The following is a 27,054-nucleotide window of genomic DNA, read 5'->3' on the forward strand; positions in this document are numbered from 1 at the left end:
CCTTTGCCATTGTACAGGTGGGCTACTTCAGGCTCATATATATTTTGGCCCACATTCATATGCTATCTGGGTATTGTCTGCAATAAAATACAAGTCAAAGTCAATTTGAAAATCACTACTTTCTTTTTTTTTTTCTTTTTTTTGACGTTTTCCATACTGTCCCAACTTTTTCTTAGTTAGGGTTGTATATCACTAGCATATTCCATATGTTAAGGTCATCTGTTAGCAATTCAGTTTGTATCGTGCCTGCTTATTGTCTGCTGTAATGTTGTTTTGAAAAACTACAGTTCATAGTTTGGCATGAGTATTGTTTAAGTCTCTTATATTCATCATTGGTCCAGTGAGTAGTAAACAGTAAAACTTCTAAAATGTGACCCTGGTATGTATCACAGAAAGATTCAAACTTAATTTTTTTTCCAGTCTGTTTGTTAACTTTGGTGATTTCAGTTAGGATAAAATTTAGAGCGCAAGCTATTACAGAACAGCATTTTCTAAGTGTGTTATTTTATATTTAGGGAACACTTTAGGGAACACTTTTTTTGTGTTTTGTTTCCGTTAGAGTTTAACAGTTGAGTTTTACCCTTTTAGAATCCATTCAGCTGATCTCCAGATCTGGCAGGAGCAATTTTAGATTAGCTTAGCATAGATTAATACATTGAATTAGAGCATTAGCAATGCACTCAGGAAAATTATTTAAACATGTTGGTAATTTCTATTTAAAGCTTGACTCTTCTGTAGTTACAATGTGTACTAAGACAGATGGAAAATGAAAAGTTGCTATTTTGTAGCCTGATATGGCTAGGAACTATACAGTCATTCTGGCGTAATAATCAAGGAACTTTACTGCTGTACCATGGCTGCAGCGGCCAAAAAATGAAATAAAATAAATAAATAAATAAATAACAAAAAAAGATCATTAAAGACTTATCATACATCTCGTAAAAGGGGTCAAATAGGATCTGGGACTGCAACAACGAATCAATTAAATCGATAAAAATCGATTACTAAAAAGCATTGGCAACAAATTTTATAATCGATTCCTTGTGTCACGCAACACGGGGAAGTTTGATTATTAAACATCACTTTAGTTCAGCCCGGAGCGGAGTGAACATGGTCTCTCTCATGCACTGATACAGAGTTCAGCGCCTCATGGACAGGGATGAGGAGGAAGGGAGTTCAACAGCAAGGTCCTACTTTGGTTCAGTTTTAAAGTGAGGACTGTAAAGTTCCTGGTGCTGATGTTTCACTCCTTATCCAGCTTGACAAGCACGACTAGTTAGGGTTAGCTTGTCTACCTTTAGAGCGGCAAATGAAAAATCAAACTGAGCTTTGGCACGGTGTCTAGCTCTAAGCCAGAAAGAGCTTGCGCTAAGCAGAGCTCTCAATAAGGACCGTCAAAAAAGTGCATATTTCTTTTTGGGGTTTTTTTTTTTTAGAAAACAAAACCAACTTAACCCCGCTGAATAAGACGTGTCATATTATTACAATTATGCAGCGTTTTAACCACCTAATGCTCAATTTATGGTTTAGACATGTAAATACAAACAAGTACTAGTAAAACAATACATTTAGAGTTGTTAAAACAGAAGGAAGTCTAATAATCAATTCAAATATAATTTGCCAATGTGTTTTATTCATATCAGATACACAAAGTGAAAGTACCTATAAAGTTGAATCTACTCTTCTCTAAGTTCACCAGCAACTCAATTGCATGAATTTTAGGAGTAACTCATGAATTTACATGCAGAATCCTGCGTGTTCTGCTTTTTATGAAGGCAAAGGTGCGACATGGCGACAACCATCTCATGTAATAGATCACGATCACTTACACGTCTATGTGAACTGGTAAGACTTCAGTTTGAGACTAGATCTCATTAGGATTATTTTTCCTACCCAATTCACAAATAATTAAGCTTGTTTCAACCAAACAATCACTTAGTTTTGAGGGCTTTTTCTTGTTTGTTAATTTTTTCAGAAAACAAGACAGTTGTCTTATGCTATTTCATGTGTCTATATGTATCTCGATTTAAAAATATTTAGATATTTGGATTGAGGACAAAACTACTTAGTGTTTTATTTTATTATTATTATTAATAATAATAATAATTATTATTATTATTATTATTATTATTATAACAGCTCAGGGATGAGCTTTTTTTAATAAACAGTTTTAAGAATATTATATATTTTAAAATTTTATAATTTTAATTATAAATTATAATTATATCATTTTAAGAATATTATATATACATGTATTTATATATATTTGTGTGTAAATATATTATTTATATATAAAATTGTTAAATAAACCTGAAACCTTAGAAAAGAAACACACTGATTGAAAGATTTTTTAACTCTCATTTAAATTAGCTATTGTTCCACAGAAAACCAAATAAATACGCATTGCCGTGAACGAATCCTGCATTGATAATTAACTGCATTTCTTTAGCATCCTTAATCTTACAATCCAATCAACTGCCATGCAATTGTGAAAGTCTTTTTGCTTGAATGCCTGAACCCACACATAACTGTACCTCACCAAAAAGTCAATCTTCTATTCATACTCCGGAAAGTTGTGTTCAAGATATCATCAGCTAGTTTAACGCAGTTAGTGGGTTTCTTGTGCCTCTGATTACCATATTATACAACACTTCCCGAGTTCCTTTGTTCATTTAGACAGATCGCTGAATGAGAAATTCATATTTAAATTAGGATTTTGCAATAGGATTTTGTGTGTTCGGTGTGCAGATTTGCATTTCTGCTTTTTAATGAACAAGCTGTTCACTATTAGGAGAAACTCTGCAATTCTGCTTGCCTCTTCTCAGCCATTTGTGAATAAAACGTGAAGGACACTGGTGGCAAAAAAGGCTGATTTCATATCTCAAATGAAGCACTTTGAGATGTGAAAATGAGAAAAGCATGTTGATTAGTGATTGTGTACTATGCATAAATATTTTTTCACCTCAGTAAATTCCCATTACCACTCGTATCAGAGTGATGAAACCTCAGACGAAAAGCCCTGGAAATGAGGACTGAATAGAAATGCCCTTTCTTCATGAGAATTGTGAGACAATTTTTATATGTAATATAATATAATATAATATAATATAACATAATATTGATTTTGAGGACATTTACTTTCTGTTTTGTCAAAAATCAACTTACATTATGGGATTTATTATGTGATGTTTAGCATTCATTTAATTTAATTATGGGATGGTAATCTAGAAGGTTATTTGGTAACTGAATAAAATAGAAGTAGGGATGAGGAGGAATGTACCTTTAGGCCAGAATTAATAATGGAGGTATTTTGCATCATTGATGACTCTGCAAAAACAAAATGGAGTGAGACTTGAATCAGACACATCTTGAAGACTAGTGGGAGAAAAAGAGGACTGAGGAGGAAATTTATATATGTTTATATATGTTATATATGTTAGACCGTAAATGTGCTGCAAAATGAGTACACATGGCGCCGTTTGTGTGCTTTGTGTCTGTGATTGTACAAAAGCTGACAGTAAGGAAAATGAATGTCACTCATAGCTGCTGGTTGCCAAGGAACGTGTATTGAGTGTAATTCAAACTGGCAGTTCGTTGCAAGAAAAATAAACCAAAAAATAACACATTAAAAACTGTTATATATTTTTTAACCATCCTGCTGTGGCATAGACATATCTGTGCATTTACTTAATCACACTTAAAATATCTGTGCATTTACTTTCTCCACAGTCATATACATACATATATATATATATATATATATATATATATATATATATATATATATATATATATATAGGTATAACCTATATTTATGAGGTCTAAGGCCGTACTCACACTAGGTACAGTTGCCTCGAACCGGGCCAAAGCACGCTTGTCCCCCCTCCTGTCTCCCCCGACGGCCCGCACTCACACCATATCGGGCCTCGGCATGCTAACGTCATCACTGCTGTGAAAAGCGCTCTCTCACTCAGCAGCACAGTGAAGATTTCTCTAGTTATATCGTTTCAGTCGTTTGTTATGCAGTGACATGCAGTCAAATATTTCGCCAAACAGTCCTTAGGGATGCGGTGACACGCAGTCAGATATTTCGCCAAACAGATCCGCCACTTTTGGCGCTCATAAACAATCATAAAGCTCTCGTGCTGCAGGAATGAGGAGGTCTGCTGAAGCCGCGCAGCTGTCGTGTTGTGGCAGTTTGCGTTCACTGAACAGTAAGAATGATTAATAAATCCATTTGAAACAGCCCCTTAAAAGTCACGTCTCGCTTTCAGTTTCGGGCTTTGGCGCATTTTGCACTCACACATAAGTGAACCGCGCTCAGGCACACCTCTTCCAACCGAGCCAGGGCCAGCCAAGTGAACCGTGCTTGAGCCCGATTCAGTGCACTCACACTTCTCAAACGATCCGGTAAACGGGCCTGGACACGGTACGGATGGCATAGTGTGAGTAGGCCCTAAGAAACATTTGTAGGTTTTGATGAATAGGCTACTTTATATTACTTTACATTTAAGTACAGCTGTTTACTTTTAACTTTTTAAGAAGAGCGCCAGTTTTAGTTAACTTTTAAAATCACATTTTAATTTAAAAGTTGACGTTTTATTTCTTTTTTTTTTTAACCTGTATGTTATTGTTCAAACTATTTATTGTTTAAAGTGGCTGACAATAATAAATATTCATAATATTAAAAATCTGCCACGTTTGTGAACTTTGCAGAGCTTTAGCCACTTAATGAGACCTATTATATATTTCAATACCAGTCATTATGGTGGTCCTTGGAGAGATAATTTTTTTCTGAGGTGGTACTTGGTGAAACAAGTTTGAGAACCACTGGACTAAACAGTTAACAAAGTTTAATGGGCTTGTAGATTTTTTTCTTTCAGTAAACCTGCATTGTACCAGTCTTGTACCTTTTTCTACTTCAAGTCAAAGTTTCTAATGTTGTGATTCAATGCATTCACCATAAAAACCATTTTGAGAATTGAAGAATTGTTATTCGAGATTTTTTATTTCCATAACTTGTTTCTCCAGCTGTACAGAGTAATGCAAACCCATCTATAGATATGACAATACTAAGATTAATATATGCAGCACTGCTAAGCCAAGTTTAAATGTGCACAGTTAAATTGAAAATTTCAGTTCTTGAAATGTCAAAATCCCAGATACAGTTTTTAAAAGACCAATTTGTCCTTTTCTTTAAATAATTCACATCTGAAGCAATTTTGTCAGGTCAGACTCGTCTTATTTTCTCTCAAAGCGCCTCCCTAACTGGCTTTTTATCTAAATTGATCCCTGAAATTTCTTCAAAGAAATTCTTAAGCATTTCATCAAAGCACGCAGGCTTTTATAGGTCGACCTATTGCTATTTAATCACAGAGATCCCTCAAATGTCACTGTTAAAGGCAGAGGAGATTGCCTTGTGAGTTAGCAGAAATGAGGCAGCAGGCTTAAAAGAACCAACTGTATGTCAAAATAAAGTCTTTGGACATTCGTATTACAGCACACGCCCTGGGTGGTTGGGCCTGCAGTTATATTTGGCAAATAAATTGAATTTGGGTCCAAACAAACAAGAGCGATGCCACCTGCTTCCAATGATAGGAAAATAGATGAAGACTGTCAGTAGGATTTCATGAAGAGATATCAGCCTTTGAGAGGATTGCAATAATGCATCTGCATCTTTGTGTGTGTGTGTGTGTGTGTGTGTGTGTGTGTGTGTGTGTGTGTGTGTGTGTGTGTGTGTGTGTGTGTGTGTGTGTGTGTGTGTGTGTGTGTGTGAATGAATATTCTTTTGATCTCTGTCCTGTGGCTCATGTGGCAGTATATATTACAGGCCGTATTTCCATTTCAAAACTGCGCATTGTTCCCATGAAGAATTTGATCATGTACATCTGTGGAGCTGAGTGGTTTTTAAATGGATGCACGTCTGCGTTTGTAATTTATTGATCCTGTTAATGGAACTAGGTCAAGATGACTGGCACATGGATGCTAATTGTTCTGAAGGGAGGAAAGGAGGAGATGCTCTTTCAAAGAGTCCCTTCTGTCCTAATATTGATGTCCTTTATTTTGTAAAGATAATGTATTCATTGTCAGCAGACAGACTTTACTTGGTCTTATAGATGACATGTGTCATTTTTGAGCTATTGCTACATAAACGAAGAGCAGTTAAAGACTAACGTCACTAAATGTGCCAATTAGCATAATTATTCCATCATCACATCTTATTAGCCATTTACATTTCTTTGCTATTTCTACAAATGATCCTTTTTAAAATAAAATTTGCAGCAACAATGTGAGTTGTCAGATTTTGTGACAAAATCCCACAACTGTCAACACAATGACTACACTCCCGATAGATCAATCCCAGATGTAAGAGCAACAAATATTAACTTGCCTTCTAGTTGATCATTTGGGAAACTAGTAGGAGGTAGATTTTTCTGATGAATCATCTGTTGAACTGCATCCCAATTATAACAAATACTGCAGAAGACTTATTGGAACCCGCATGGACCCAAAATTCTCATAGAAATCAAGTCAAGTTTGGTGAAGGAAAAATCATGGTTTGGGGATACATTCAGTATGGTACAATGTGAGAGATCTGCAGAGTGGATGGCAACATCAACAGCCTCTCAGGAGAGGGCAAATTCTTCAGCAGGATAGCGCTCCTTCTCATACTTTAGCTTCTACATAAAAGTTCCTGAAAGCAAAGAAAATCAAGGATTGACCAGCCCAGTCACCAGAAATTAACATTATTAAGCATGTCTGGGGTAAGATGGAGGAGGCATTAAAGATGAATCCTAAAAATCTTGATGAACTGGGGAGTCTGCAAGAACGCTTTCTTTGCCATTCCAGATGACTTTATTAATCTGTTATTTGAATCATTGCAGAGATGTATGGATGCAGTCCTCCAAGCTCATGGGAGTCATGCACAATATTGTTTTTTTTTTCCACTGCACCATGACTTTATATTTTATACTGGACATTATTTCTGTTACGTGACAAGACTTTTGTCTAAGCAACGTCAGGCCTTACTGTCCTAATTAAATCATTTTAAATCAAGGCATGATCATATTTTATTTAGGTAAAATAAGTGTAATCTAGGGGCCTTTCATTTCATATAAGCCACTTCTGATACCAAATTATCAGCTAGAAGTCAAGTTATTACTTGTTGTTCCTAAAACTTTGCTAGGCGACAAGAATTTTGTCAGGTAGTGTAAAAAAATCTACCATTAGTCAGGAAAAAAATATATATATATATATATATATATAGTGCTTCAGAAAAATAACATACTAACTAAGTATCCATGCTTTATAGTGTTCGAGAATAGAATTAATATATCCCAAATCATAGTATTTTGAAATGAGTATTCCAAAGTTATCCAGATGGTCTGGTATTTTTGGTAGATATTCAAAGTGCAAGCCTGAAACCATTAATCTAAGGCCCCGTTTACACTAGTACGTTTTAGTTTTAAAACGGTGTTTTAGAATGAAAACGATCCGCGTCCACACTCGTGTTTTACCCAGCGTTTCTGAACTGCTCTCCGTCCACACCAAAACGCTGAAAACGCACATCACGTGACCACACAGACGCTCTCGGGCAAGCGCTGCAGCCCATCTACCCAGATGAGAGCTCTGCTAGTCGGACTTCTCATCAAGCATCTCCCGCTGGATCTAATCTCACTATATTTATTAAACGGGATATTTCATTCATCTTGTTGTCTTTATCTAACGACATATTCCCTGACTTTGGGCATTGGAATCTATTACTTGTTCTCAGGTAACGTGTTTTGGCTGAGCGCAAAGATAAGTTAATGATTAATGTAACCACGTACATTCTGTATATTGACTTATCGCTTGCCTTTATTTCCTATAATGTATAAACTTATTGTATGTTATACTTTTAAAATGGCCATTATCGATTCTTAAAACTGATACTCAGCAAAAGAGAGGGGATGTTTCGTATTTTCACTGAAATTGAAAGGAGGCAGTTGTTATTGGCTCCGTTTTGTTATAAATATCCAGACAGTGAAGATGACGCTCATCTTATACAGCACGGCGCCTCAACATGTCTGCTGTCTAAGTTGCTAATATTAAAATGAAAATAGGCAGTTCCTTAAATCATGTTTACATTTTATTGTTGAGAAAGTGAAACAACGAAGCCAGGGTGATGTGAATGAAGTTATAAAGTACACTGTTCCCTTTGAAGATTTACCCGTGTCCTCGGTATAGTCTGCTTTTCCATATCAAACTGAGAAGAAGAGACTGCAGCCTTGATCAAACTTGCGAAGTCTGAACTTACACGGAGAAGATTCAGGACTGAACTGTGTGTTAGGCTACTTAATATTCAGGAAAAGCCCCAATCAGAGAGGCGAACGTCTGCAGCCCCGCCTCCGTTTTCAGATGTCTCCGTTTTCCATCATCCACACTGAGACGGAGCAGCAGCGTTTCAAAATGAAAACGGCCTCTCCAGCGTTTTCGAAACGCTCCGTTTTCGGCGCTCGAGAACTCCGGCGTAGTGTGGACGGTTGGCGTAACCGTAGCAAAACTTATGCGTTTTCAAACTAAAACGCATTAGTGTAAACGGGGCCTAAGAAGTATACCAGCTAACGCTAATGCTGCCTCTATGGCAGTACACAGGGAAGGAGACTAAAAGCTGCTATATGTGATTGGCTAAGAAGTAACTCTTGTGACCAAGTTAGCATTAATGGGCCATGAAACCTCCTATCTCAGCAGGGTGTTTTCACACCTCTAGTATGGAAAAAGTCAGGAAAGTGGGTGTGTCTAGCTCTGTTTAAGTGGGAGGTATGAGGGAAGTGAGGGAAGGATTTGGATAAAAATGGGAGTTTCCATTTGGGCACGCACTGATTTTCACCGAGACAAAACAAACACACAGGCGCAGGGGAGAAGACAGTGACTGTGTTTAATGACAGTGACTGTGTAATGTTTGATACCGCAGGTCCTGTGAGAGGAAAAAAATCTCTGCATTTCTCTGCAATTTAGATGTACTCTGTATGTATCTTCAGAAAGCCGTGTGTGTGTTAAGACTTTCCTGTCACAAAATGCGACGAAAATTCAAGACGACGGTAATACTTTGATCGGGTGTTTACATGTTTACACTCTGAGAGCAGCATATACAGCAGATCTTTCAGTCCTTAAAATTGTAATGATATTAACGTACTGTAAACAAAGTGACTTAGAAAATATTTTGACTAAGGTAGGTCTTTAAAAAATGAAAGAGTACTCCTGACAATGCGAACTAACTTTGCCATCTGAATAAACAATCAAAGACCACTGATCGCTTACCAAATCTGTAGACAGGACAAATCAACACCAACTGGAACTGCGTCATTTTTTAACAGGAGACAAGCAGCAAATCCGGAATTCACCATTTCCAGAAGCGAAAAGCTCTGGGGTAGAAAATGTTCTGTACAAACGTATTTCTGCAGCGTGTACTGTTATTCACATGTGAGTCCAGCTGCACTCTTATAGCGGGGAAACATTGATTAGCAGTGTCTCCAAACAGTTCTTTTTCTTCCACACCATTTGTTTAGGCAACAAAACATGGCTTCTTTCTGCCGTCTGAACACTGTATCAGGTAAAAACTTATTTGAAGCTATCATGCATATTAATGAAGTTGCATCGCATACACAATAGAGCGTGCTGATTGGTTTGAACCAAGCCATTTTCATGAATGAATGCAGCACACTCATTGTCACGATGTACTCCCAGGTACAGACGTACAGTCTACACCAGGGGTCTCAAACTCGCGGCCCGCGGGCCATTTGCTGCCCTCAGTGCAATATTTTGTGGCCCGCGCCAACCGCTGTACTCTGACAGAATCAGCGGAGCGGGTAGAGAGAGCGCTCCCCGCTCCGCTGATTCTATCCGTACACAGCGCGCTTGTCACTCAATGCGCGTTGTCGCGCGCGTTCTGATCAGCTGATCGCGCGCGTACTCAAGAGCGGTGTTATCGCGCGCCTACTGAAGGGCGGGACCGAGGGTGTGTCGCGTCGCGGGGGCACTTTTGATCATTTTGGAAGGGCACTTTCTATGCAAGACTAAAAAGGGCATGTGCTCTGCACAGGTTGAGCCCTATGTGTGCACATGCCTGCCCTGCATCTTATATATATTATCAGCCTGATCTCACGAATTAGATCGTACGAATTCATACGAATTAGCCACAAAATGAAAAAGTTACGAATTGCCGTGAGATTGTGTTGATATTATAGGTAGATACAGACTGGTACAGACTGATGTGACTGGAGTGGGGTGGGGGTGTTTTATTTATACATATATACGCCTTTTTTTTAGGTGAGGGAATGGAAGTTTTGAGTTCCCCCACTTTTTTCCCTAGGACTTCAATAAGTCAAAGTACAGGTCTAGACTTAATGATGATCATCTTCAAGCCATACTGAGGGTCTCAACTGCTTCCGCTCTAAAGCCAAATGTGGTTCAGATTTGTGAGAAGAATTAAGCGCTGTCAAGTCTCTGGCAGCAAGGAGTAGGCAAAAGATGCCATGTTCAGAAGAACTGTTCATAATCTTCACTCAATGTTCTATTAATGTTCAGGACACTTCATGTTCAGAAGAAATAATTAAAACTGTTAATAATGACATTTGAGGACTTTTTTTGTGAAATCCCTTATGCGGCCCAGCCTCACCCAGACTTTGCCTCCTGCGGCCCCCAGGTAAATTGAGTTTGAGACCCCTGGTCTACACACTGTAATACACGCAAGGATTTAATCGGCGTGACGCAGCTTAAAAAATTAGTTTCAAACCGGATGAATGAATTTGCTTGAAGTAAATCAAAAACAACATATTTTCACTTTTTTGTGAAATACTTGTGTCCTAATAGTGTTTTTAGCTGCGTAGGACACATATACGACTGTCAACAGCTCAAAAAAAATGTGTTTTGGTGTTTGGTGACCCTTTAAGGGTTTTGATAATGATAGTTAAAACAGACTTCTGGAAAAAGAAAAAAAAACTTTATAGTAAAAACGTATATCTGTCAGTGCCTCTTTAAATCGCAAACATTGCCCATGATATGATGCACGAACATGAATTCGATTAGAATTGCAAATGAGGGTTCAACTACAAACATGAACAAATACATGAGACCAATCATTAAATGGAGAGGCTTTGGTAAAGATGTTTTCATTTATATCTAACATTTTCCCTTTCTTTTCCTGTTTATCAGAGGTTTCCACAGCAGAATTAATCATTATTTACTCTGGAATATATTTTACACAGCACAGAGTGTACAAACCTTGGTTCTGGGAAACATCCACACACACACACTCTCCCATTCACACACTACGGCCAACCTAGTTTATCCAATTGACCCAGAGCACCCAGAGGTTGTTATTAAATTTGCATTGACAATGTAAACGTGTTTGGTCATTAACTTCTGAATGCAAAAATCTGCACACACATAAGAGATTGTTTGGCATGAAAGACTCGCGAATGGCAGATTAACCTGTTGCTGCTTCTATACAGTATAGGAAAATAAATATGAAAGAAATTTAGATGATGTGTCGAGATGATTGACAGGGCGCATGACTAAGTAGTGTGTCCCAATATTTTGCATGTTGATACCAAAATCCCTTTAAGGCGATTCATTTCAATTGGCAGCCATCTTTGAAACACCTCTCGGGCAGTATGCTCGGGCATTTTGTCTGAATGGGGAAACATCAAATTTTTCAAAACTGTTTGCCAAGCTTACGATTACATTACATATTTAAAATCATAAATAAATTTAAACATCAACCGTAAGTTTAATTTCTAAATTTTCAAATCAAACAAAATTAGCATATTTTCAGGTTTCCCAAGCTAATGCATATGCGTACTCTAAAGGAATGAACCTCATTTTTTGGCCATGTGACACAATATCATCCTCTAAATAATGATTGTCAGATCACGCTGGTCTTCTGAGTCATTCACAAATTGGCTTTGATATCTCCTCCAAAAAGGACAGTGACTCTATGTTTAAAATTTGAAGACGTTTGAGTAGTTGATGTGCGTTTGGCAGGACGGACTGTTCCTTTTGTTTGTTTCAAACAGTTTTCAAAACTAAAAATACTTTTGTTTTCAAGTGTAGTCAGTTCATTTAATAGTCCAGATTTCAAGCTTTATCTGGATATATTTGTTATGTCTGTGAAGCAAGTATACGCTGAGATTCCAGTATGTTTGTTGACAACAGAAACGGTCGTAAAAGCACATGTCTGGTCCAAGCTTCTCCTCCGAAGAAACGTCAGTCTATAACAGGGGTCACCAAACTTGTTCCTGGAGGGCCGGTGTCCTGCAGATTTTAGCTCCAACCCTAATCAAACACACCTGAACAAACTAATCAAGCTCTTACTAGATATACTTGAAACACCCAGGCAGGTGTGTTGAGGCAAGTTAGAGCTAAAACCTGCAGGGACACCGGCCCTCTTGGCCCGAGATTGGTGACCCATGGTCTATAACAATCGATGATTGGCTACTGAACTAGGCGGGGCTTCATTCGCCATATTGACCATTACATCTTTCCCCATTCAAAACTATAGGAGTGACATGTCTGTGTATTCTACAGTATTTGTTGTTACACACTCAAATGCAAGTACATTTTCTTTACACAAAAAAGTACTTACTTTTCGGACATAGTATTAGTCAAATTGAAATGCAGCAATAGCCACACTGACTCATTTGTTGCCAGTCTACATAGTTTAGATCCTCAGAGAAACTGATCAGCCTTATAAGTGTTGACACTTGGCAGCTTGGAATGTATTAGGCAAGGCAAGTTTCTTTATATATAACACATTTCATACACAAGGGTAATTAAAGCACTCTTGTGTGATTGCTCTAATAATGCAATTAATCATAAATGCTGCATTTAAACCCCGATGTACAACAAACAAGCATACTTAGATCGCTGAAAAGATGACTTTCCGTTCACTTTCAAATATGAATGCAACATGTACCAAAGACGTCTACATGAACCAGGACACAATGTCACAAGATGAGACCCTGAAAAGGTCAGAATGTTCAGACATGCTTGTTTTTGGCATTGAAGTCACACTGTGGCCCATTACAGTTTCAACATATCTTCCTGTGTGTGTGTGTGTGTGTGTGTGTGTGTGTGTGTGTGTGTGTGTGTGTGTGTGTGTGTGTGTGTGTGTGTGTGTGTGTGTGTGTGTGTGTGTGTGTGTGTGTGTGTGTGTGTGTGTGTGTGTGTGTGTGTGTGTGTGTGATGGAGGAATTCCTGATGCTGTTTTGACTCTTTTGCACATTTTTGAGCTAATTAGAATTTCACATCTACACACATGCAAAACAAGCATTTAGACAACTCATGGCCTTGTTTTGCATGCTCTGTAAATAACATCACTTAAATTGTTTTGGGGGATTATATGTAAACTATCGTATCTAAATGCATTATTTACATTTTTGGTCAAAAGAACTAAATTACAGTTTCTACCAAAACGTGCTGCTTATGCTGTGTTTGCATTTGTAAACCATTTGTAATATTGCAGTTGCAATTTAGTATATTTACATGAAAGAAAAAGTATTTCCATGTATAGATTTAGTGTTATTCAACACAGCAAAATTTGTGAACTTCTTTAAAATGACAAAAGATTAGCAAAACATCATTTAAGTGAACCTAGAATTCTAAAATAAAAAAATATGATTGATGATTCTTTAATTAACTTACTTTGTTAGATTTTTAAAGTAATCTGGTTCTTTTTCCTATAAAAGGGGGCACGTTTTGACCTAACTAATCTTCTAATCCAGAAAGTATAGTTTAATTTTACATTGAAACACTGGTTTAAAAGTGCAACAATTTATTTTGGCTGATTCTACAACAAATAGAAAGAAAAAAACAATCTAATCAGTGGTAACTGTTTTCATTGTTTTTAGCTCAGTCTTACATGGAAAAACTATGGAGTGTATGGTGAACTCTCTTCAGATATGTTTTGAAAATAAAATATTACTTCAGGAAAATTTATAATCCAGTTTTAATTTTAGATCTTTAAATGTATCTCTTTTTATTGACTGCCTATTTCCCACTCATCTTTGATCATTTCTGTTTATTGCAATGCAGAAGTAAGCTTCGTTCTGCAGTTGTTTTAGAACTTCTGATTCATTTGCCAATAGAGGAAATTACTACAAATAATAAACAGCTGTAAATGATCACACTACATGCTACACAATCTATTGTGTTTATGGCAATACATGTAAATAATAGAATAACAAAATACAAATTTGCAACATCAACCAGCATAACAAGCCATTTTTCTGAATAAATATCAATAGAGGTAAATAAGACCAGAAGTCCTGAGCCAGTAAGGTTCCAGTAGGTTCACCCGTCCATTCATATATAAAGAATAAGGCTAATGTGTGCATGTATAAAACATAGTTTCATTATAATCATTCTTTTTCTTTTCGGCTTAGTCCCTTTATTCATCTGGGGTCGCCACAGCGGATTGAACCGCCAACTTATCCAGCATATGTTTTACGCAGCGGATGCCCACCCACCTCTGGAAACATCCATACACACTTAGTCACACTCATACACTATAGACAATTTAGCTTACCCAATTTACCTGTACTGCATGTCTTTGGACTGTGGGGGAAACCGGAGCACCTGGAGGAAACCCATGTGATTGCAGGAAGAACATGCAAACTCTACACAGAAATGCCAACTGACCCAGCCGAGGCTCGAACCAGCGACCTTCTTACTATGAGGCGACAGCACTACCTACCGCGCCACCATTATTATCATCCATAAACTAATTGGACAACTGTGTTGGTACACTCATGAAATTATGTTCGCTGTTTGTTCAAACAATTATTTAAAGTGAGCTGAAAGGTAGTGATGTGACGTTGTGAGCCGAGGCTTCGGAGCATGTATCAAAAAAACGATACATCTCGCAGTGAAGCAGTGTACCGGAGCTTGATTCGTTTTGCCATCATCACGTGATCAGTGACGTCCGAAGCTTCATTTTCGCCTTTACCCACGTGACTGCTTCGAATTTTGATTCAAAGGTTTAAACACCCTTATAGTAAAGTGTATAGCGAGAGAATTGGCGTCTATTACATACATTTGTTTCAAAGCACTGCACCAGTCCCACACACCAGTAATTAAACTAAACTACAATAGTATTTTTAGTAAAAAGGTTTTGAACAATACTAAAGTGTATTAGCGTATTTTTTTATGACTATCTTTAAAGAAAACCACCGCATATCGTAGTATTGTGTTTAACAGAGACAATCTGGTGAATGCAACCCTAAAGCATCATTCACATAGCGTCCTCCTAGAGCACTAACCTTTCAACCAGCAATCGCTGGTTCGATCCCTGCTTGGAGCGGGACTAATTGTGTTATGATAAACTTTTGAATATCTTGGATTTTACTACAATCATCAGTTGTGTAATGTAATATATCTTGTGTAAAAACTACAGTAATTGAGTAATTTGTTTATATTGCTGTTGTATTACTACATGAATAAGTTGTTCAGTTGTGAACATTTGACATTATGGCAACACAGTGCTTTCCCACACTTTCACCAGAAGAGGTCCTCATCGAGCTCTGATTTAGAAAGCTTCGAGTAACAAACCTTTTTCCGATACAATTGAGTCGAGCGCTTCACTGGTTCAGAAAGCTTCATTTCCCCATCACTACTGAAAGGACACTGTTATGATAACCAGCGATCATTCACCGGAGATCGCTGGTTTCCACTATATCATGAACTTCACTTCCGCATTCCCCAGGACCACATTTTCATACATGCACTTCTTCCAAACACGCACGCCTGGTCATTCATCTATCCTGATTACAATCACCAGCTGAACCTCGTCACAGACTGATATTTCACACAGTATTTAAGCAGCACACACATTCATTCACTTTGCAGAGTCTTGTTTACTGTTAAGTGACATTTCAACGCGTTTCTCCCTGTCTTGTTTCTCCGTGTTTGAACCTAGCTTTGTATCCTAGTTATCCTGTTTAGCCGCCAGCCTTTTGCCTGTTTCTCGATTACGACTCTGGATTTGCCCGCACATACCTGTTCATACCTGTTTTGACCATTGCTTGCCTGACAAAGATTAAACCTGCATATTTGATCCTACCTTCAGTTGTTGGTGTCACTCCCCGTCATTACAGACACAACTCTTGATTTTTCAGTTGACAAATTAATTGTTTTATGTTCAATCAACTTTAATGTGTATAAACGAACAAGTTGACTTAATTCCTACATGTTGTCCCAACAAAAATCCACCATTATACACTGTAGAAAATCATGGTTGCCTTAAATTTTTAAGCTGGACCAAATTAACATTATGAGTCTATTAAGCATATTATGTTAAACTTACTTAAACCAGCTTGCATAACTTAAGTTACATCATGATTATCCAAGTTTAATAAATTACAATGAACTAATAACACATGCACTAATAGATCATTGTTATAGTATGTTTGCCTTTATTTTAATTGATTTTCACTCCAGTTTAAAAAATAGTTTGCACTAATATTTGCTATTTATGTAATTAGCAGGTAGCTTTTATCAGGTATAATCAGACACAATAAAATGCTACAGAAATGATTGTACAACTTTGCCCTACCCAAATCCTCAAAGAAGGAATCCTTTTTAGAATAAATCCATGACTGAAGTGTGCCAGGTATTTACAACTTTGCCAGAAAACCTCATATCAAAGAGCACGATGGTGTCTGATAAGACTTTTCATACTGCAGGCCTTGCCTTGCACATAGATTAAACTCAGCAATTCCATCAAAGAATGACTCAGAAGAACAGATGGTTTGAACTGGCCACGTCAAAGGCTATCATAACAGTTAATACATGCAAGAAAGCTCTCGAAGTTCAACAAAAGGCACTTCTTAGCAGCTGCAAAAGCCTAAGGATATGTGGACATAAAAAGATATATGTAACTAAGCCATAGAACAAAGATTTGCCAAGGGAATTTTGAGTGGATAGATTTTTATCAGTATTGATACAATAAAGGTGAAATTTACTTATATAAATAGTGATGGCGTGCTTCTCACAAGATAGTGTGTACAGTGTAGTCACTCAGTTTTATTTCTGTTTATTATTGATTTTCTTTTATAACCTTCCCAAAAGCTGTTTTTCAATTTACTAAATAATGTGCGATCATGAAAATATTCAAATATCAGTTGGAACAGGACAAGATTGAGAATACTCATTGTTTGGTTTCAGCTCTGATAACACAAAAGGTTCTGTCAAACACAACAAAAAACACAAACTGAGTCCATTTGAGACTTTTACCCATAAATAGTTATTATTAGCTTTGTATTTGTTTTGGCAGATAATATAATGTTGACCAATCAGCATCCATCATATGTTGCATTAAGATCTCAAACACAAACGGTGGTGTGCACAGAAATCTATATTCACGGGGCCAGTTGAGGTGTACCCCCATTGAATCATGTTTCCCTTGACTTAGACCATTCACATGATCATGTTTGTATCAGAAGACAAAGGACATCAAGAGGACACTTTACCATTTTCAATCAAAGGGACGGGGGCTCAAAATTTAGCATTTTAGGTCAAAACTGTAAACACACTCTATAGCAGTGGTTCTCAAACTTTTTTCATCAAGTACCACCTCAGAAATAAATTGTCTCTCCAAGTACCACCAAAATGAGCAGTATTGAAATACAGTCGCGTAGTAGGCCCAGTAAAGCAGCTACAACTCTGCACAGTTAAAAAAACGTGGCAGATTATCTCATAAATATAGGCTATATGTCATATATGTCGTATTATATACATCATTTTTGTTAAATTTTGAAATGTGTGTAGCATGTGCATGACATATTTCATTCCTCCGTGTACCACTAGAAGGAAGCCTGCGTACCACTAGTAGTACACGTACCACAGTTTGAGAACCACTGCTCTATAGCTTGCTCTCTGGCTCAAACAGTGGCTTTCTATCCCCTGTCCCTGTCATTCAAAGTGTTGTAAATGCAAAGATATAGCAAAGCCCTGCTCTGAGCCTGAAGAGAAATACTTAAACAGCAGTTAACTTCCTCAGCATTTGCTTGTTTGTTATAAATATGCAGGTTCTGAGTCAAATTTAGTCTTGTGTTGAGTGTTCTCAGTTGGATCCCTCATATCTAATATTTGTTTTTCCCCTTTTCAGTCTTAAAACAACCCTCCAGAAGAAGCTCTGCAGCGACTCAGTGGACCTCTCTGGCATCCCTTTATCAACTCGCGACATACGGCATGTGGCGTATTACCTCCAGACCAGTGGGGGCGCTGTGATATCCGTGGATCTTAGTTTCACTGAGCTCCGGGACGAGGGCCTACGTCTACTTCTGCCCTTCTTGGGTGCACTGCCCAAACTCACAACACTGGCTCTCAATGGGAACCGTCTGACCCTTGGCATCCTTAAAGATCTGTCTGAAGCCTTCAAAGAATCCAAGAGGTTCAGTTGTCTTGCTTGGATTGACCTGGGCAACAATGTGGACATATTTACCATGCCACAGGTGAAACAACACAATCTTAAATTCAGTCACAGTCCCGCTTGATGCAACATTGGCACTGTGATAAACGTTTTATTTTATGCTTACATAATGGTCGTACTCCAAAACTTTATATAGGACAGTACATGAATTAGCCCACTGTTTTGCAACTCTGTATCTGGAGGCACAGTAGCAGTTCTCATTTTAGATGCCTCCCTTCTCTGACCCATATATTTCTGGTCTCGGAGTTTCAACAAACGTGCTAATGAGTTTAATCTGCTGTGTTTGATTAGGAAGAGTTGGAAAATGTGTGTTGGTATGCCTCCAGGAATAGGGTTTGGAAACGCTGGCCAAGTTAATTACCTTTGATGCTCCGAGCGCAATATTCTTTAAAAAAAAACAGTTATAGCCCTAACCTTGAGGTAAACCTTTTCCTACAATTAGAGACAACAAAGTTGTCTACATATTATACCTTACCCCAACATTAAGCTTAATCCTATTACTAACACAAAACCCCAAATATGACAGACTGACTGTAGTGTTGAACCAGAATCATCAAGGATGTTGATCCAGGAAATTGTTACTGAACTGTGAATCACGATTAGCAAGATGAATATTTGTTTTACACATTGTTTAAACACATTGTCATTCTACAAGTGACAGGGCAGAGCATTTAATTTTAGCCCTTTTTGAATGCAACTTCAATCATCGTCATTTACAGCCTCAGAAAAAAAATTGATAGTTTAGAAAGTGTGATATACCTTTCTCATTTAGTACAGTTACAAATATAACAAGAACTGCTGATATGTGAATGTACTCATTAGGGCTGCTCGATTATGGGAAAAAATTATAATCACGATTATTTTGGTCATAATTCGAATCACAATTATTCAAAACGAGTATCAGTTGAAGTCAAAATTATTTGTCCTTTTGTGAAATTTTTTTTACTAAATATTTCCCAAATTATGTTAAACAGAGCAAGGAGTTTTTCACAGTATTTCCTATAATATTTTTTTTTCTTCTGGAGAGTGTTATTTGTTTTATTTTGGCTAGAATAAAAGCAGGTTTAAATATTTTGAAACCTATTTTAAGGTCAATATTATTAGCCCCCTTTAAGCAGTATATTTTTTGATTGTCTGCAGAAGAAACAACTGTTATAATATTAATATTTAACAATATTAAATATTATTAAATAATTAAGCCTTTGAATTGCGCTTTAATCTGAATACTTGTTTTTTTTAATATAGTAAAATATAATGTGCTGTCATCCCACCAAAGATAAAAGAAATCAGTTATAAGAAATAATAATTCTAATAATTCTGACTTTAACTGTATGTTTTCCTCCCTGTAAATAAGTAAAGGGAATAAATACAATAGACTAAAAATATGAAACAAACTGTGCTTTAAGCATTTGGCAGTGAGTAATTTTGTCTTTTTGTTGTTTGATTAATGATAAAAACAGGCGGCAGCAGGAATATTGCACGCTGTCACTTTAATGGTGTCTCTTTCACATGTCTTTTGATTCTCAACTTATTACACAAATGAGGGTTAATATGAATAATCACTAAACACTGCGTTTTGACACCTATTTGACCATTAAAGTGCTCACATTGATGACTTTAGCTGTGTGTGCTCTATACCTGCCAACATTCGGATCATTAAGTCCGGGAGTGCACGCAAAGTGAAGAGTGGGGGGGATTGGTGTGCGCGAACTGAAGAGGGGAGCGGTTATTAAAATGGTTGCGTGTTGGGTTCGGTGCGCATGTGGACTGAACCAAAAAGCTAGCCGGACTGTACCAAAATGCTGAGGAGGGGTGGGGGGTTGGGGTGGAACTCCGGGAGTTTACAGAGAGTCAGAACAATACGGGAAATGGGTCTGAAATACAGGAGACTACCGGGAAAAACAGGAGTGTTGGCAGGTATGGTGTGCTCTGCTTGTCTGAGGCTGAGCGTGCAGTGTGCGAATGAGACTGAATGCTGACCACATGCTGTGTATGTGCGGTCTCATTCGAACTTTTAAAAACATGAATGATTCCAATGTACATCAACATGCTTTTAGTCATTGTTATGTGATACTGAGCTTTGCAAAGCAACAAATGTGTACAACTGGAAAGGGGGCGGTGTATGATGCAATAATCGTTTATCTCGATTAATGATTTTCATAATCGTTAGAAGCCGAAATCGGAACCGAATTTTCGATTGATTGCACAGCACTAGTACTCATCCAGAGCACATTTTGCTCTGTCTCACATCATCCAGAAAATAGACACCTCAGCCTTAAACCATACTTGACATACCAGACAGTATCCATGAGTGATCATAATTAAGTCTGTTTAACCCAAGTCAAACTGTTTCTACTCTGTTCTCAGCCTCTACTGGTGGCCCTGCGGCGACGCTGTAGCCTAAAGAGCAGTTTGCCCACCATCTACGAGTACACCGAGGGTCAGCCCTACTGCTACCGCATGGAGAGCTCCATTGAAGAACCCAGCCACTACGAAGAAGAAGAGGACGAAGACTACGACGAGGACCTGGAGCCGTGGAGCATTGGGGAACAGAAGAGCTCAGGTAGTTTTACCCTGCACCATTGTGAAAGGTGAACCACAATGTCACCTGACGATGGCATAAAGAAAGAATGGGAGAGCGCAAAGCAAGACCTCTTTTCTCCCAATCCACACCTTTTACCATCTCCTTCCTCCACTACAGTTCCATGACCTTATGTGTGAACCAACAGCATCACATTTAAACACAGCAAACGGTGGAACAGATTGGTTTGAAAGGCTGTAGAAGCTTCACCATTGACTTACTGTGTTGGCAGACGACGCTCCTTGACTCAAGGTGGAGGTTCATTGGAGGGGGCCGCTGAGCTTCAAGTGAAAGATGCTTTCTTACGCCCCTCTTCAGTCACGAGGAACCAATGACGGACAGGAATGTCAATGTGAATAAAATATCCCAGAGTTTGACACAGTCAGTGGACTGGCTGATGCATACCAACGGTGGATCTGAAGCTTCACCGACCCCGCTTTTGACTAAGGTATGATTAGGGATTTGGAGGGGTCAGGTTTGGTCGTATTTGTCAGTTTTGCATTGCCGAGGCCGTCTCTGCTACAGCAGACTGGACCTATTGCCACTCTGTGTGTGTGCTCTACTAATCTCCCAACAAAAGCCATGAAACCAGCTCAACAGACTATACAGCCGACCCACGTCACGTGACGCAAGCAAAACTGCTATGTCAAGACTTTTGCATTTTCCCCCCCTTTCCAAAACGTTCACTTGTGAATACCCACGCACCACTTGTCATGTAGTTGTGAACGATGATACAAAAAGGTAACAGTTGAATTGCCTTTTTGTTGTCTACTAATGATGAACAAAGCTATCTTAGAAGACAACAGGTACATTTTAACAATAATAATAGGTTTTTTTGGTTCTACACAATTGATTTCTGAAGGTTTTCTCAGCTTTTTTCTGTTTTGGGTCTATACATTTAATATACCTCTATATATATGTGTCAGTGTATTGCTTTTCTCTTTGGAATAGTCCAAGGAAATATGACATTTCTGTGTGGTGTATTTGAATATCTCGAGCACATTCTAGTGTTAATTAATCACGTCTAGTCCGCTTTGAAACGCCACATTCAACCTGCACAGCAACCTGTCCTGTAACTCAAGGTTTCAGTAAATCACGTCCATTTTCAAAAGAAGTAAATGGACCAAGAGATGAAGAGCTAATGATTGTTCCATGGCCTTCGATTTTACCTGAGCACTTTAGTCTACGTTGTCATCAGGTTTGTGTCCGAAAAGCTTGTTGTAGCATTAGCGTCTTTACCATGAAACCATTCTGAAACAAAAACAAGCCAAACAAATAGTTACCGTACTAACCAGCACTTGTTTGGGGGGTAAAATTCAGATGATCAAATAACTATATGTCAGTGTTATTAATGGTCTAAGTATTCTTTTAAATGTGTCAATTGTGTGTGTGTTTGTTTAATGTTATCTTAATGTTTTCTCAGTGTTGTGGTAGGTTACTATATTGTATGCAATATCCCACCAGTTTTCCATCTTCAACAAATTCAGTGTACGAAGTATCTTATTTTTGAACCTTCAAGGCTGAATATGACCTTTATTTGGGGTTATTTGGTAGCTTTTAAGTCCCGTCTTTAAGTCTAAATCATTACAGTTAGCAGGCTTGTGATGTTTAACCTGCGTAATGCTGAGCATTTGTTACTCATAAACAGCATAATGGTGTCAGTACCCACAGCGCTAAGCAAACTAATCCGCTGGTTATTAATAGAGGGCAGCTTGTTTGTCATGTTGTTTATGTGTTAGTTTGAATGAGCTCTTGTCTGTGTCATATAACTTGTCCTCTTAATCTGTGCTTCAAACCATTTATAAGACTGTTCAATGCTTATGTAATAAACTGACATTGATCAAACAATGGGTGTGGAAAATAATACTTGCGTTGAACGGTTGAAAGTGCCCATCTGTGGATTGATGGACTGAAGTGTTTTGTTGTATGATGGGGTCGTGCTAAGATCTGTGGCAGCCTGAGGAAATATCACACACTTCTGAAATGTCATTTACTTACCCTCTTGTGGTTTCAGAGCTATTTACAGTTATTTTTTCTAGAGAAAAAGGAGAATTTTAATGCAGCTTTTTTTAATATGCCATAAAATCGCATTAAGCTAAATTTATTTAAAGCATTCAAACAAAAACAAATTCAAATTAATTAAGTTAAAAGAGTAAAGAGTATTTTTATTTGTAATAAATAATTTATTTTAAGTTAAATATTCTAGGTACATTCCAAATAATCTATTTTTTAAAGGGTTAGTTCACCGATAAAATAAAAATTCTGTTATTAATTATTTACCTTCAAGTCGTTTGAATCTCCTAAGACCTTTGTTCATCAGAAATGCAGGTTCCATGCTGGAAATATTGGTATATTAATATTGGTGTGTCTGGCATTAAAAAGATTGTTGGGCTAACAGAGCCAGGGGTCAGTGAAATGTCAGTACCATAGGCAATATACGGTATTATCAATTTTTAATGTCTAGATACTTTTCAAATAGTAATAGTTTTACTTTTCAATGAGCTTTTTATATAACAAATCTTAATCTTTCTTGTTGTTTCTTTAAACATGCTTATAAGGCCCAAGGCATAAATGATGCATACATGTAGTTTAAGTTGTTCTTGAAATTTTCTGTACATTTAGAATAATTTTTAGTAAAAACACTTTTGATGAATCATGACTCATTCGTGAAAACATTCATTTGCACATTCTGCCGATTAGGTGATGTCGTAGGTAAGGTAATTGCGTGGGCCCTTAGGCCCCATTTACACTGTCAGGTCTTGAAGCCCAATTCCAATTTGTTGCCTATATCAGATTTTTTTCGTGTCCGTTCACATGTTGTTTTAATTGTTACCCATATCCAACTCATGCGTTTACACTTGCCATACCATTTACGATGTTGCCCATGCATAAAGGCAGGTTCTAGCATCTGTGCCACATTAGCTACGATGGAAGAAATTGTCTTGTTTTTAGCTCTGCGAAATATGCGAAGTGTAGTGTAAGCAGTGAATGGTTTAGTCCAGATTTACCCCTACGCAGTTTATATAATGCTATCGCCCTGATGTGTGTGTATAGTTGAAGATGTAGCCCAGGGGTCACCAATCTCGGTCCTGGAGGGCCGGTGTCCCTGCAGGATTTAGCTCCAACTTGCCTCAACACACCTGCCTGGGTGTTTCAAGTATACCTTGTAAGACCTTGATTAGCTTGTTCAGGTGTGTTTGATTAGGGTTGGAGCTAAAATCTGCATTACACCGGCCCTCCAGGAACAAGTTTGGTGACCCCTGATGTAAACCTTTGCCTGTGTGCGCGCACTGATGTTGGAGAGAATGAAGTTGTTCTATGTGTAGCCCGCAGTGTTTGTATTTATAGCGACAAAGAGCAAAAGTTACAACAAGAAGTTCGCCAAACTTTAAAATGATTTTGAGGATGAGGAGGTAATTGGGTCACATTTAACTGGCAGTGTAAACGGGACCTTAGAATCGTTTTAACACCAGACATTAACACTAGACATGGGATGAAAACTATTTTCAAGGTATACCACAGTTTGGAAAAGTCAAGGTTTTATAAGCCACACCGGGAAAACATGCAAACTCCACAAAGAAATGCCCAACCAAGGCTCGAACCAGTGACCATCTTGCTGTGAAGCGAACATGCTACCCACTGTGCCACCACATTGCCCTGTATATTGAGTATAACAGCAAATTAAAATGTGTACATGCGTGTTTGTGAGCGTGACCTTTATGCACTTACCTTGATGTTTCTGAAAAAATCAAAATATGCTTCTCAGCTCTCAGAACTACATGGAGTAAACAAAAACAAAGACTGTGTATTTCTGCACCATCAAATGTGCTTACAATGGAGTGGGGCAAAAACAGCCACCAACAGTAAAAAAAATCTAACAATGCAAAGCCAATGTTGTTATTAATCGTTCACATGTCCAAGATTACGACACGTGCACACATAGGGCTCAACCTGTGCAGTGCACATGCCCTTTTTAGTCTTGGATAGAAAGTGCCCTTCCAAAATGATCAAAATGTCTTTTTTGGGTGTTTTTTTTTTCACCAAATCAGTCACGTCATTTATGAATTTGGGAATTACCAAGTTAAAATTCTGTAATTTTCTAAACTTAGTGGATGTTTTCATCCCTAACATAACAATGAATTGTAAGTTTGAACAGTGCACAGGGGTTAAAGAATCTTATTTTCATGCAAGAGTTACAAAGCTTTATACGACTTTACAAAAGAAAATCCATTATCTATGACACACCAGGGCCCGTTTTTTCAAAAGGATTAATCTGGATAAAATTGATCCGGATTTAGTAATCCTGTTTTTACGATCCCTGATCACATAATATAGTTTACTTTTTGAGCCAGTTTTTTAAAGCAACATTGAATTGGATCAATTTGATTTAGATAGAAACTTTTTAGGATCACTAAATCTGGATAACCAGTTCTCAAACAGGATAGGAAATCACAATGTAGAAATATAGATATGTAAAGAGCAACAAGTAGAATAGCCAGTGTGGCTTTTTTTTTATCTGAAATGAAAACATACACATAAAAAAAAAAAACTAAAGACAAGAAAAACCCCACCCCATCCTCTTCCAGCAGTCTGCTCATCTGATACCTACAACACAAACACTGTACATTGAGGATATTTATAATAAGTTTCAAATATAGATGTATTGAATAAAAATAAAAAAAGACTTAAAGTCAAAAACTCCACAATAATTTCAAACTTCCTCATCTGATGTGAGAGACCAGCTTGTCTGAGTGTAGCCTTTAGAAGGTGGATCTCAAGTCTGGTCTTGGTTTGCTGCAGTTTGGTCAGAGTCAGTTGTTCCTCTGCCGGATGAAGCTGTGCTTCTGCACTTTTAGTCTCTTTATGTAATTGTTGAAAGGGATTTTAAAAATCACTGACTGCCATTCTTTGCCTTTTTTTTTTTTTTTTTTGGTTATTCTGTAATCATTGCATGCATCACTAATAAATATTCTAAAAAGAAAAATATTTTCTATTGTGATGAATCTATCTATCTATCTATCTATCTATCTATCTATCTATCTATATATATATATATATATATATATATATATATATATATATATATATATATATATATATCAATTAGTGACAGAATAAAATGTATTGTTTTTGGTTAATTTTGACAACTGTTTGCTGTACATAAAAGCCTACATAATCACTGTAGCCTGATGGATGAACAAATACAATTAAAATCTGATGAATAAATAGGATATCTTGTAAGATACTGCATGATCCAAATATAGTATTATTTGATACATTTGTATATATATATATATATATATACAAAATATATTTGTATATATTATTTTATGAATATATATATATATATATATATATATATATATATATATATATATATATATATATATATATATATATATATATATAAATTAGTGACAGAATAAAATGTATTGTTTTTGGTCAACTTTGACAGTTGTTTGGGGGATTATTTTATGAATCCAACCTATACTGAAAGGGTGAATACGTTAAAGCCTACATAATTAGATCATGTAATCCAATCTTGATTTTGATCTGGATCAAACCTTTAGTTTGGGTTTGTCAGACCTTTTTTTTAGAATTTGGATCACTTTAATCCCAAAAATCTGGACCAGTGCTCAAACAGCATAGGAAATCACAATGTAGAACTATATATATATATATATATATATATATATATATATATATATATATATATATATATATATATATATATATATATATATTGGATCTAATCCAATTATGTAATCCGTGTTTTCTTTTGAAAAACCCATTTTCAAGATTTGATTTAATCCGTTATCCAAAATTCAAGTGGATTACTTTTGAAAAACTGGGCCCAGAAGAGTGTTACATTTAAACGTTACAATTGCTACATATTTCATATCCTATTATATTTTTAAAAAATGCATATAGTTTTAGAGCTGTGAAAATGTTTCATTCCAGTCTGTAAAAAATCTATTTCACTTTGCATTCAATTTGAAAATAC

At 37.1% G+C, this 27,054-nt stretch overlaps 1 protein-coding gene and 1 long non-coding RNA gene across 4 annotated transcripts in view; one reads left to right on the forward strand and one right to left on the reverse strand.

Annotated features, from left to right (window-relative positions):
• The window catches only part of lrrc75ba (leucine rich repeat containing 75Ba), a 78,802-nt gene extending 55,907 nt beyond the window's left edge, over positions 1 to 22,895 (forward strand). Inside the window, exons 4-6 of one of the 3 annotated variants that reach the window (XM_087265272.1) lie at positions 18,146 to 18,491; positions 20,837 to 21,032; positions 21,171 to 22,895. In XM_087265272.1, the coding sequence (XP_087121398.1) occupies positions 18,146 to 18,491; positions 20,837 to 21,032; positions 21,171 to 21,178 (550 nt within the window). In that variant the 3' untranslated portion in view covers positions 21,179 to 22,895. Of the gene's footprint in view, positions 1 to 18,145; positions 18,492 to 20,836 lie in introns of all 3 variants that reach the window. The other 2 variants (XM_087265271.1, XM_087265270.1) reach the window with 2 other exon arrangements.
• LOC147842812 (uncharacterized) lies at positions 21,879 to 26,023 on the reverse strand. Its single transcript, XR_015498348.1, has 2 exons — positions 24,309 to 26,023; positions 21,879 to 24,087 (listed from the first exon to the last, which is right to left on the reverse strand). It is a non-coding gene; the product is annotated as an uncharacterized LOC147842812 (long non-coding RNA).
• Positions 26,024 to 27,054: the final 1,031 nt, after the last annotated feature.

The sequence above is a fragment of the Danio rerio genome, chromosome 8 (genome assembly GCF_052040795.2).
Source record: "Danio rerio strain M-AB ecotype USA chromosome 8, GRCz13ab, whole genome shotgun sequence".
NCBI classification, from domain to species: Eukaryota; Metazoa; Chordata; class Actinopteri; order Cypriniformes; family Danionidae; genus Danio; species Danio rerio.